The sequence below is a fragment of the Poecilia mexicana genome, unplaced genomic scaffold (genome assembly GCF_051168715.1).
Source record: "Poecilia mexicana isolate PSO_F unplaced genomic scaffold, ASM5116871v1 scaffold_21, whole genome shotgun sequence".
Classification (NCBI taxonomy): domain Eukaryota; kingdom Metazoa; phylum Chordata; class Actinopteri; order Cyprinodontiformes; family Poeciliidae; genus Poecilia; species Poecilia mexicana.
In genome coordinates, this window is record NW_028263390.1 from 306391 (window position 1) to 317500 (window position 11110).

General features: G+C 49.4%; 2 protein-coding genes across 3 annotated transcripts in view; one reads left to right on the forward strand and one right to left on the reverse strand.

The window, feature by feature from the left end:
• ndufaf7 (NADH:ubiquinone oxidoreductase complex assembly factor 7) lies at positions 1-4437 on the forward strand. Its single transcript, XM_014974750.2, has 10 exons — positions 1-374; positions 1148-1308; positions 2312-2392; positions 2514-2624; positions 2699-2921; positions 3050-3108; positions 3188-3301; positions 3368-3511; positions 3576-3749; positions 3823-4437. The coding sequence occupies exons 1-10, from the start codon at positions 278-280 to the stop codon at positions 4042-4044; spliced, it is 1386 nt and encodes a 461-aa protein (XP_014830236.1). The 5' UTR covers positions 1-277; the 3' UTR covers positions 4045-4437.
• The window catches only part of LOC106908613 (serine/threonine-protein kinase D3-like), a 25743-nt gene continuing 18735 nt past the window's right edge, over positions 4103-11110 (reverse strand). For both annotated transcript variants that reach the window (XM_088002212.1, XM_088002211.1), the window contains exons 14-19: positions 10981-11087; positions 10742-10903; positions 6746-6844; positions 6403-6670; positions 6066-6151; positions 4103-4789 (exon numbers count right to left, since the gene is read on the reverse strand). In XM_088002212.1, coding sequence (XP_087858338.1) covers positions 4616-4789; positions 6066-6151; positions 6403-6670; positions 6746-6844; positions 10742-10903; positions 10981-11087 — 896 coding nt within the window. In that variant the 3' untranslated portion in view covers positions 4103-4615. The remainder of the gene's footprint in view (positions 4790-6065; positions 6152-6402; positions 6671-6745; positions 6845-10741; positions 10904-10980; positions 11088-11110) is intronic.

Below are 11110 nucleotides of genomic sequence, written 5' to 3' on the forward strand. Positions count from 1 at the left end.
TGTCGGACCATAACCAGTTCCTGGTAAACAGTGGAGCAGCCGCTGTTAGCTTTAGCTGTGCCAACTTCAGGAGGACTCGGTGGCGTTTTGACCCTCTCTAGTGACCTGTTACCTTTCCAGGCAGATGTTTGACCTTTAACAGCCTGGAGGAAGGCCGCGGCTTTTACTCTGAGCCCAGTTTGATCTTAACCCGGACATTAACTCACCGCTACGCAGGTTAGCTAATGCCAACTGGGTTGTCCCAGAGCGGCTGCAGGAAGTGACGCACACCGGCGCAATGAGGATGAAGGTCTGTCAGCAGCTGCTCAGTAGAGCCTTCAGTCACCGCGGAGCCTCATGTGCCTTCAGGACCGGCTCAGTGACGCTTGACACAGGTAGACCCACTAGAACCTCACTCACACACACAGCTCACCTGCTCAGATCCACGGGGACACCTGAAACAGAAACACCTGGCAGGATCAGTACAGAGAGAATCACAGCATCCGGGTAAACTGAACCAGTTCTGAACCCATTTCATCTTAATCCAGAACCCTCACCTGAGCTTCTCCAGCATTCAGCTCATGACGTCACAGATGATGACGATTCCATGTGTAGTCCGGTTTACCAGGTGTTATAACTAATCACGATTGTGGTGTGAATGTTATGCATGGTTAAAAACTACAAATGGCCACCTGTGATGACATCATAAAAGAGCGCCAGGACGCTGATTGCTATGTTGATGCCCATGCTGGGAGTTTGGTGATCCTGAATAAACTAATCACGATGATACAGTTTGACTCAGCGCACTCTTTCAACAACACAACGATAAGTGATCATATTAATGTTTGAGGCCATTTCCAGTGACAAAATAATAATAATAATCATTAACTCATTCTGAAAGGTCAGAACCGTTTAAATCCTGACGAACATTTAAAACTGGGAGACATTTTGTTTGTTTATCCTTAAAACAAGAAATTAAATTAATTATGAAATATCAGGAAAATAAACTATCCTCCAGGTTTTGGTAGATGTTTGGTTCTGCTCAGCCGGATTTGGACCAGAAGCGGGTCGGTTCTGTCTCTGGGTCGGATCTACAACTCAGTAGAACCCATTTGGTTCTGCTCAGTGTTCCCGACCGGACTGACTCCAGAATGTCTGTGTTTGACAGGAAGGTGGCGCTGCGCTCCGTCCGCTCTGCTGTGCAGCTCCTCGGCCCAGGACAGGAAGTCCCACCCCTCCATGCTCAAACACCTGAGCGCCAAGATCCGCTCCACCGGGCCCATCTCCGTGTCCGAGTACATGAGGGAGGTTCTGACCAACCCGGTCGCCGTACGTCTCACCGCCAGCCTGGGGGCGGGGCTTAACGTGCCTCCTCATATGGGGGCGGGGGCTTAACGTGCCTCCTCATATGGGGGCGGGGGCTTAACGTGCCTCCTCATATGGGGGCGGGGGCTTAACGTGCCTCCTCATATGGGGCGGGGCTTAACGTGCCTCCTCATATGGGGGCGGGGCTTAACGTGCCTCCTCATATGGGGCGGGGGCTTAACGTGCCTCCTCATATGGGGCGGGGCTTAACGTGCCTCCTCATATGGGGGCGGGGCTTAACGTGCCTCCTCATATGGGGGCGGGGCTTAACGTGCCTCCTCATATGGGGGCGGGGCTTAACGTGCCTCCTCATATGGGGCGGGGGTTTAACGTGCCTCCTCATATGGGGCGGGGCTTAACGTGCCTCCTCATATGGGGCGGGACTTAACGTGCCTCCTCATATGGGGTGGGGGCTTAACGTGCCTCCTCATATGGGGCGGGGCTTAACGTGCCTCCTCATATGGGGCGGGGCTTAACGTGCCTCCTCATATGGGGGCGGGGCTTAACGTGCCTCCTCATATGGGGGCGGGGCTTAACGTGCCTCCTCATATGGGGGCGGGGCTTAACGTGCCTCCTCATATGGGGCGGGGGCTTAACGTGCCTCCTCATATGGGGCGGGGCTTAACGTGCCTCCTCATATGGGGCGGGACTTAACGTGCCTCCTCATATGGGGCGGGGCTTAACGTGCCTCCTCATATGGGGCGGGGCTTAACGTGCCTCCTCATATGGGGGCGGGGCTTAACGTGCCTCCTCATATGGGGCGGGGCTTAACGTGCCTCCTCATATGGGGGCGGGGCTTAACGTGCCTCCTCATATGGGGGCGGGGCTTAACGTGCCTCCTCATATGGGGCGGGGGCTTAACGTGCCTCCTCATATGGGGCGGGGCTTAACGTGCCTCCTCATATGGGGCGGGGCTTAACGTGCCTCCTCATATGGGGGCGGGGCTTAACGTGCCTCCTTCCTGCAGGGTTACTACGTGAGGAAGATGATGCTGGGAGCTGAGGGAGACTTCATCACGTCTCCAGAGATCAGCCAGGTGTTTGGAGAGGTGAGTCTGTTTGGATCAGAATCCAGCCAGGTCACTGGTCTTCAGAACCAGAACCTGATGATGATTATGATGAGTGCACTGAGGAGCAGGTGATTGGTTCTGACCCGGTTCTGGTCTGCAGCTGCTGGGCGTCTGGATGGTCAGTGAGTGGATGGCGGCTGGTCGGCCCGGTCGGCTGCAGTTGGTAGAACTGGGCCCGGGGAAAGGTTCACTGATGGCAGACGTCCTCAGAGTAAGACCCGATCTCTGGTTCTGGAGGTTCTGGTTGGTTTCGGTTGATCGATGCTGGTTCTGTTGTCTCTCCAGGTGTTTGGCCAGCTGCGCTCCGTAGTGGCCGGAGCCTCGGTGTCTGTCCACCTGGTGGAGGTGAGTCCGGTTCTGAGTCGGGTCCAAGCCGAGACTCTGACCGGAACCGGCGGCCAGGAGGCGAGCCGCGAGCCCGACCCGGCCGACCCGGCGTACCGGCGCGGGGAGACGGCAGCCGGGGTTCCAGTGTCCTGGTACCGCCACCTGGAAGACGTCCCTGCAGGTGGGAACCGGGCCGGGTCAGAACCGGGTAGAACCGAGTTCCTGTCAGCGATTCCCTGAGGCGGCGCCAGAAGGTTAAACAATCAGCCTGGGCTGACCTTTGACCTCCAGGCGTTTCTCTGCTTTCAGGCTTCAGCATCGTTGTTGCTCACGAGTTCTTCGACGCTCTGCCGGTCCACAAGTTCCAGGTGAGACGGAAACCTGCAGCCGCACCTGTCCTGCTCTAAACGCTCACCTGTCCTCACCGTCCACTGTCCCCACCCCCAGCGGACGGAGAAAGGCTGGCGGGAGGTTCTGGTGGATTTGGACCCGTCCGACCCGGGCCGGCTCCGGTTGGTTCTGTCTCCGGGTCCGACGCTCGCTTCGTCCTCGCTGGTCCAGGTGAGGAGCCGAGTGGCGGGTGCCAAACGCTTCAGGGGCGGGGCTTACTCAGGTGTGTGTGCGCAGGCCGGCGAGGGGCGGAGCCACGTGGAGGTGTGTCCGGAGGGCGGAGCCATCGTCCAGCTGCTGGCCCGGCGGATCCAGCAGCAGGGCGGGGCGGCGCTGATCGCCGACTACGGCCACGACGGAACCAAGACCGACACGTTCCGGGTACGCCGCGGGCCGCCGGGTCCGGTCTGAGTCCGGTCCGGTTCTAACCTGCGACCCGTTTCAGGGCTTCAAGGGTCACCGGCTACACGACGTCCTGTCGGACCCTGGCGGCGCCGACCTGACGGCCGACGTGGACTTCAGCTTCCTGCGGCGCATGGCGGGAGGGGGCGTGGCCTGTCTGGGCCCCGTGAGCCAGAGGGTGTTCCTGAAGAACATGGGCGGCGACGCCCGCATGCAGGTGGGTTCTGGTTGTGACCCGCAGCATGCAGGTGGGTTCTGGTTGACTCCAGGTTCTGCTTGGTTCTGTCCAGGTTCTGCTGAGGAACTGCAGCGACCCATCCAGCAGGAAGCAGCTGATCCGGAGCTACGACCTGCTGACAAGCCCCGCCCACATGGGCGAGCGCTTCCTGTTCCTGTGTCTGCTGGCGCCAGGCCGCCTCACCGCCCCGCCCACGCCCACCGGGCTGAAGCTGGACAGGAAGAGCCCCGCGCCACTTCCTGTGGCCGGCTTCTCCGAGCTCCGCTTCTCCTGACCCGGATCAGAACCAGGTTTAGAACAGAAGTCAAGTAAACACTGCAACAGACTGAAACCAGTGTTCCCAGTTCAGTTTTAATGGTTTTGTGCTACAAAAGTAGAAAAGTTCTCAGGTTTTCGTTAGTCAGTGAGGAAGAGGAAGCAGAAATTGGCTTCGCTCTCCGACCTCGGTTCAGATTGCACACAAACTGGATTTTTATTTTCAGATCTGAAGTTAACTGATGTTTTTTTTCCTGCTGCTGAAACAGGAAGTGAATTCCTGGGATTAGGAAAGCGTTGCTGGATTAATCCAGGAAGTTAATCAGCAGAGTGGAGCCTCTGATTATGGATTATTAGATGAAGCTGTGAATGGCATTAGTGGTTCTGAGAATAAAACTGAAAATAAATTAAATTCTATGTTGTTTTTCCTACTGCAACCTGAGGGGGCACTGCTGAGTCCTTTATGTCAGCCTGTTGAATAGGAGAAGAAGCCCTGATGCTCATCGCTGGACCTGGTTGGGTAAACACAACCAGTGTTCGGGTTGCCTCTGCAGCTTTGAGACAGCAGGTCGTCATGGTAACCGCTTCCTCTAAGGGTCCTCGTCCATGTCGTCCAGGTTGGGAGACATGATGAAGTGGGTGGGGTAGTGCAGCCCGCGCTCGTCGGCGTACTCCTCCCAGCGCGCGTCGTCGCTCTCATGGGTGATGTAGCGCTCGCCGCGCCGCGTCTCGAACTCCCGCAGGTCCAACCACGTCTGGTAGTCCTGCAGGGACAAGAATGGGACGTATTTAGCATTAGCCACACACTCTGTTGGTGTAGCGCTTTAGCATTAGCCACACACTCTGTTGGTGTAGCGCTCTAGCATTAGCCACACACTCTGTTGGTGTAGCGCTCTAGCATTAGCCACACACTCTGTTGGTGTAGCGCTTTAGCATTAGCCACACACTCTGTTGGTGTAGCGCTTTAGCATTAGCCACACACTCTGTTGGTGTAGCGCTTTAGCATTAGCCACACACTCTGTTGGTGTAGCGCTTTAGCATTAGCCACACACTCTGTTGGTGTAGCGCTTTAGCATTAGCCACACACTGTTGGTGTAGCGCTTTAGCATTAGCCACACACTCTGTTGGTGTAGCGCTTTAGCATTAGCCACACACTCTGTTGGTGTAGCGCTTTAGCATTAGCCACACACTGTTGGTGTAGCGCTTTAGCATTAGCCACACACTCTGTTGGTGTAGCGCTTTAGCATTAGCCACACACTGTGTTGGTGTAGCGCTTTAGCATTAGCCACACACTCTGTTGGTGTAGCGCTTTAGCATTAGCCACACACTGTTGGTGTAGCGCTTTAGCATTAGCCACACACTCTGTTGGTGTAGCGCTTTAGCATTAGCCACACACTCTGTTGGTGTAGCGCTTTAGCATTAGCCACACACTGTTGGTGTAGCGCTTTAGCATTAGCCACACACTCTGTTGGTGTAGCGCTTTAGCATTAGCCACACACTCTGTTGGTGTAGCGCTTTAGCATTAGCCACACACTCTGTTGGTGTAGCGCTTTAGCATTAGCCACACACTCTGTTGGTGTAGCGCTTTAGCATTAGCCACACACTCTGTTGGTGTAGCGCTTTAGCATTAGCCACACATTCTGTTGGTGTAGCGCTTTAGCATTAGCCACACACTCTTGGTGTAGCGCTTTAGCATTAGCCACACACTCTGTTGGTGTAGCGCTTTAGCATTAGCCACACACTCTGTTGGTGTAGCGCTTTAGCATTAGCCACACACTCTGTTGGTGTAGCGCTTTAGTGGAATGTATGTTTATGGTTCGTGAACTACTAGCTCTTTAGTTAGCGCTGCCCACCACTGAATAAATGTTTCATTAACCGTAATCTTGAGAATCTGTCTGAACTACGAGGCGGATTAGCCTGGAGTAATCCACACTGATGTTTCAACAAACTGGAGCGGATGAAATCAGAGGAACAGAAATAGGAAGGTTCTGCTGAGCCAGATCCGATCAGGACTGAAGCTAGCGGCTAGCGGCTGGTTACCTGCAGCCAGGGGTGGCTCAGCGACTTGTCCACACTGAAACGCTTCCTCATCTTCACCTGCAGCAGGTTGTTGATCAGGTCTTTGGCTGTTGAAGAGGAAATCAGTCAGGAACCAATCAGCTCCATGTTCTTACCTGGAGCTCTGAATAAACCTTTATTAACAACACGTCTGTTCTGTTAGCCTCCAGGTGGCGCTCTACCAACCCTAGGAACAACAACATGATTCTAGAAAATGGAATAAATCGTTTTAGTTTTATGGAAGTTTTTCTGGATAACTTCATGGAAACACAGTGGTACTTTCAGTCCAGACTGTAACCATGGTGACCAGGTGACCTACCTTCGTCTGAGATCTCCTTCCAGGGGTTCGGCGGGTACATGAAGGCGGCGTTCTGGATCTGGTCGTTGATGTCCTCGTCCTCGTTGAAGGGGAACGTCCCGCTCAGGCTGACGTAGACGATCACGCCCACCGACCACATGTCCAGCGACCGGTTGTAGCCTTTACTGCGCAGAACCTCCGGCGCCAGGTAGGCCGGCGTGCCGACCACCGAGCGCCGGAACGACTTCTCCCCGATGATCCGGGCGAAGCCGAAGTCGCAAAGCTTCACCTGCCGGTGAACAGGAAGTCAGGTAAGGCCGGTTCTGCCGAGTTCTGAGGCGTTCGGCGACGGGTCGGTTCTGACCTGAGGAAACGGCTCGGCCGAGGCCAGCAGAACGTTCTCGGGCTTCAGGTCACAGTGGACGATGTTCTTGAAGTGGAGATGCCTGAGAGCCACCAGGATCTGAGGAGACCAGCGGATCAGAACATCTGGTTTGGGTTAGAACATCGGGTCGGCTGAGACTTCAACAGAACCAGGTTCACTTGTTGCTTCTGATGAGATGCACTTTTAAGCCGTTTTTTGCACTGCAAGGAACGGAACGGACCGGCACGCTTCGGTCCGGTTCCACCCGAACTGCAGCCCTGTTGTGTCTGCATATAGCTGAGGGCGACATCGAAGCTGTGACGTCATCATGGTTGAAACTAAACAATGGTTTCGATGTAGCGGCCGAAAACTTTCTCTTTCCTCGCTGACCGATCCAGTTCGTTCTGGACTCGTTCATCAGCGAGTAAACGGAGGAAAAAAATCACCTCATCATGGGAGCAGGTAACAGCAGAATATGGGAGGAATTCACCGCAAATTAAAGATGATAATAAGAATAAAAATATTAAAAACAGCACTCTTTACAAAATACAATAAAAACAGTTTAGTGAGAGCCAGCTGGACCCAATCAGCTGCTGACTCTAAACCAATCAGCTGCTGACTCTAAACCAATCAGCTGCTGACTCTAAACCAATCAGCTGCTGACTCTAAACCAATCAGCTGCTGACTCTAAACCAATCAGCTGCTGACTCTAAACCAATCAGCTGCTGACTCTAAACCAATCAGCTGCTGACTCTAAACCAATCAGCTGCTGACTCTAAACCAATCAGCTGCTGACTCTAAACCAATCAGCTGCTGACTCTAAACCAATCAGCTGCTGACTCTAAGCAGCCCGCTTGGCCGGTGTCCTATCAGATACGCTGTCAGGATGGCATACATGCAGTCAGTACCATGCCCGCGCATTCAGAAGTCCGACCGTCAGAGGAGTTGTCAGTTCAGCAAACGCAACAAGTTATGACGAAAATAAGTCATTAAATTGTTTATAATATGATATAATATGATAACTAGATAGATATAGATGCGTTGTCGTGGTTTCTAAGTGTATTTAAAGCAGGTCTGGCTGCAGCTGCGGTCAACTACAACACACCGTGTAAAACTCATTAACCTCACACAGCTGTTAATAACGGTGTGTGATGATCTACGTCAGTGGTCCCCAAACCTTTTCCTGTGAGGGCCACATAACTTTTCCCTTCTCTGGTGGGGGGCCGGAGATTGTTGACGGGGGGGGAGGAGGGGCATTTCTGGATTGATTTTTACCCAGAAAGCACAGGGGCAAAACCCATGAGTGAAACGGTCACTGGGACTGACTAGTATATATTCCATTGAGGGAATGTAACTATAACATATTAATTTCTCATATGTTCACATAAAGGCTCGTTTTGAAGTATAAGCTGCTACTGTATGAGAGGCCCCATAGGCCAAAGCCTACAAACTCTCTTACACGTAAGTTATCTTAAAATTTCAGTTTCTCATTGGACCCCAGGCAGGCTTTTCAAAATAAAAGCGGATCTCCGGTTTATGTTTGATTCATGTTTCTCTCCTGCGGCTTTAAAAATGTAAAACTTTGTGTTAATTGATTTGCTAAATGTTAGAGCCATAAATAGGAAATATTTAAGTTATTTGTAAGATGGTTTGTTTGTATTTTATAAAATTTAGTTAGGACGATTGATATTTGTTTAGGCATTTTTATTGTGCAATTAATTTTATTTTGAAAGGTCTAGGGAATGAAACAGATATTGGATCTGTTGCCATAACACTAAAGGAAATCATGTATCTGAAAATAAATGAAAACATATTATGTGGGTAAAACATTCTGTAAACCACATATGTGCTACCTCAATCAAAACTGCTGACATTTGACATTTAACAAATCTTTCAGATTACATCAACAATACCTTACCAGGTACTTTTCTGACTTCAGGATGACACAGGGACACCTATAAGACCAATTTTAACTGAGGTTGCATATATGTGCTTTACAGGATTTTTTCCCCACACAATATTTTTTTTCAGATACATAATGTCGTTTTGCAAATTAAACCCCTCTATGGCATGGCGTTGCCCTCAGGCAACAAACCACATTTCTGTACCTCACGTTGCTCCTTTATTTTATTTTTTTGGGGGAATGATTTAAAATACCTCCAGACATATTTTTGTCCAAATAAAAGAGGTATTGAGGTTCATGTGACCTTTTAGAAGAGCAGCAGTCCTTTTTATGAAGCAGAGGTGCATGCTACACCTTGCCTCCTACTTGTAAGTTATACATCACTTTTCTTCATGTTTAAATTTGGGTCACTCTAACTAAAATATTTTAATATCTGTGAGTATGTAAAGAAGCATTATAGATCATTTCAAGACTATTTTTTAATAATTTATATGCTAAAATAAATAATAAAGTAAAAAAATTGGCTTTGATAATTATTTTGTAATCAATTGAATATCATCACATTAGAATAATGTTGTCTGAGCAAAAGGGCCCTAACTGCAGTGTTGCCCCGAGGCAACAAACAAAAAAACACAGTTTTTTTGTTTGTTGCGGTCAACTACAACACGGTGTGTTGTAGTTGACTGCAGCTGCAGCCAGACCTGCTTTAAATACACTTAGAAACCACGACAACGCATCTATATCTATCTAGTTATCATATTATATCATATTATAAACAATTTAATGACTTATTTTCAGAAAGCACAGGGGCAAAACCCATGAGTGAAACGGTCACTGGGACTGACTAGTATATATTCCATTGAGGGAATGTAACTATAACATATTAATTTCTCATATGTTCACATAAAGGCTCGTTTTGAAGTATAAGCTGCTACTGTATGAGAGGCCCCATAGGCCAAAGCCTACAAACTCTCTTACACGTAAGTTATCTTAAAATTTCAGTTTCTCATTGGACCCCAGGCAGGCTTTTCAAAATAAAAGCGGATCTCCGGTTTATGTTTGATTCATGTTTCTCTCCTGCGGCTTTAAAAATGTAAAACTTTGTGTTAATTGATTTGCTAAATGTTAGAGCCATAAATAGGAAATATTTAAGTTATTTGTAAGATGGTTTGTTTGTATTTTATAAAATTTAGTTAGGACGATTGATATTTGTTTAGGCATTTTTATTGTGCAATTAATTTTATTTTGAAAGGTCTAGGGAATGAAACAGATATTGGATCTGTTGCCATAACACTAAAGGAAATCATGTATCTGAAAATAAATGAAAACATATTATGTGGGTAAAACATTCTGTAAACCACATATGTGCTACCTCAATCAAAACTGCTGACATTTGACATTTAACAAATCTTTCAGATTACATCAACAATACCTTACCAGGTACTTTTCTGACTTCAGGATGACACAGGGACACCTATAAGACCAATTTTAACTGAGGTTGCACATATGTGCTTTACAGGATTTTTTGCCCACACAATATTTTTTTTCAGATATTTAATCAGTTGCTGATTAAATAAAATCATATGGTAATGACAGCGGATACGTGTCTGAGCTAAGGTATGACTATCTGACAACGTATGCTGATCTGACAGAACACCGGCCCGATTGGAACCACAGCTCTTGTGGTTCCAAGGAGACGGGTGGAACCGGGTCGGAAGTTCTAATGCAAACACGGTCGGCCCTACTTTGAACCCGTTCCTTGCAGTGCGAAAACGGCTTTAGTTTGAGGCCAAATATTGAGTTAGCAAGTTAAATATTTAGTTTCAAATGTTTAGATTAGTTCAATATTTACCTATTTTAAGCTAAATTTGTACTCAATTGAAAGCTGAATAAGTAGCTTAACGCTAAATATTTACTTAGGAAGCTAATTATTTAGCTAATCAACATTAGTTAGCTCAAGTTAAGCTAAGTATTTAATTTAAAACTAATTCGCTGGAGTTTTCCTGGTGTGAATGCACCGTCTACATTTTCCTCCAAACAGTAGGACGGTTGTGAATGGTTCTGGTTCTGTTGGTTCTGTTGGTTCTGGTCACCTGTGTCACCAGGAACTTGGTGAGGCGTTCTGGCAGCCGGCTCTTGTCGCTGGATAAGATCATCTCCAGCATGTCTCCATGGAGCTTCTCCATGACAACAAACACCTGCTCAGGTGTCTCAAACATGCAGTCCAGGTTGACGATGCCAGGGTGGTGGAGGTTCTGTGGAAACGGACCAGAACCGGACCTGGATCAGCAGTGGTTGAGAAGAACGGCCCCCTGGTGGTGGAGTGGCGTACCTGCAGGATGGCCACCTCGTTCCTCAGCTGGCTCTCCTGCTTGGTGGGGAACCGCATCTTATCGATGATCTTGATCGCCACGTCTCGGCCCGTCTTCCTGTGTTTCCCTGCAGAACGTGGGCAGAATCGG

Bases quoted from the DNA above. Each gene is read 5' to 3' on its own strand.
- ndufaf7 (XM_014974750.2), top strand. From the start codon at position 278: ATGAGGATGAAGGTCTGTCAGCAGCTGCTCAGTAGAGCCTTCAGTCAC. The intron at 2,393-2,513 runs GTGAGTCTGTTT...TCTGGTCTGCAG, and splicing joins TCAGCCAGGTGTTTGGAGAG to CTGCTGGGCGTCTGGATGGT. The intron at 2,625-2,698 runs GTAAGACCCGAT...TTGTCTCTCCAG, and splicing joins TGATGGCAGACGTCCTCAGA to GTGTTTGGCCAGCTGCGCTC.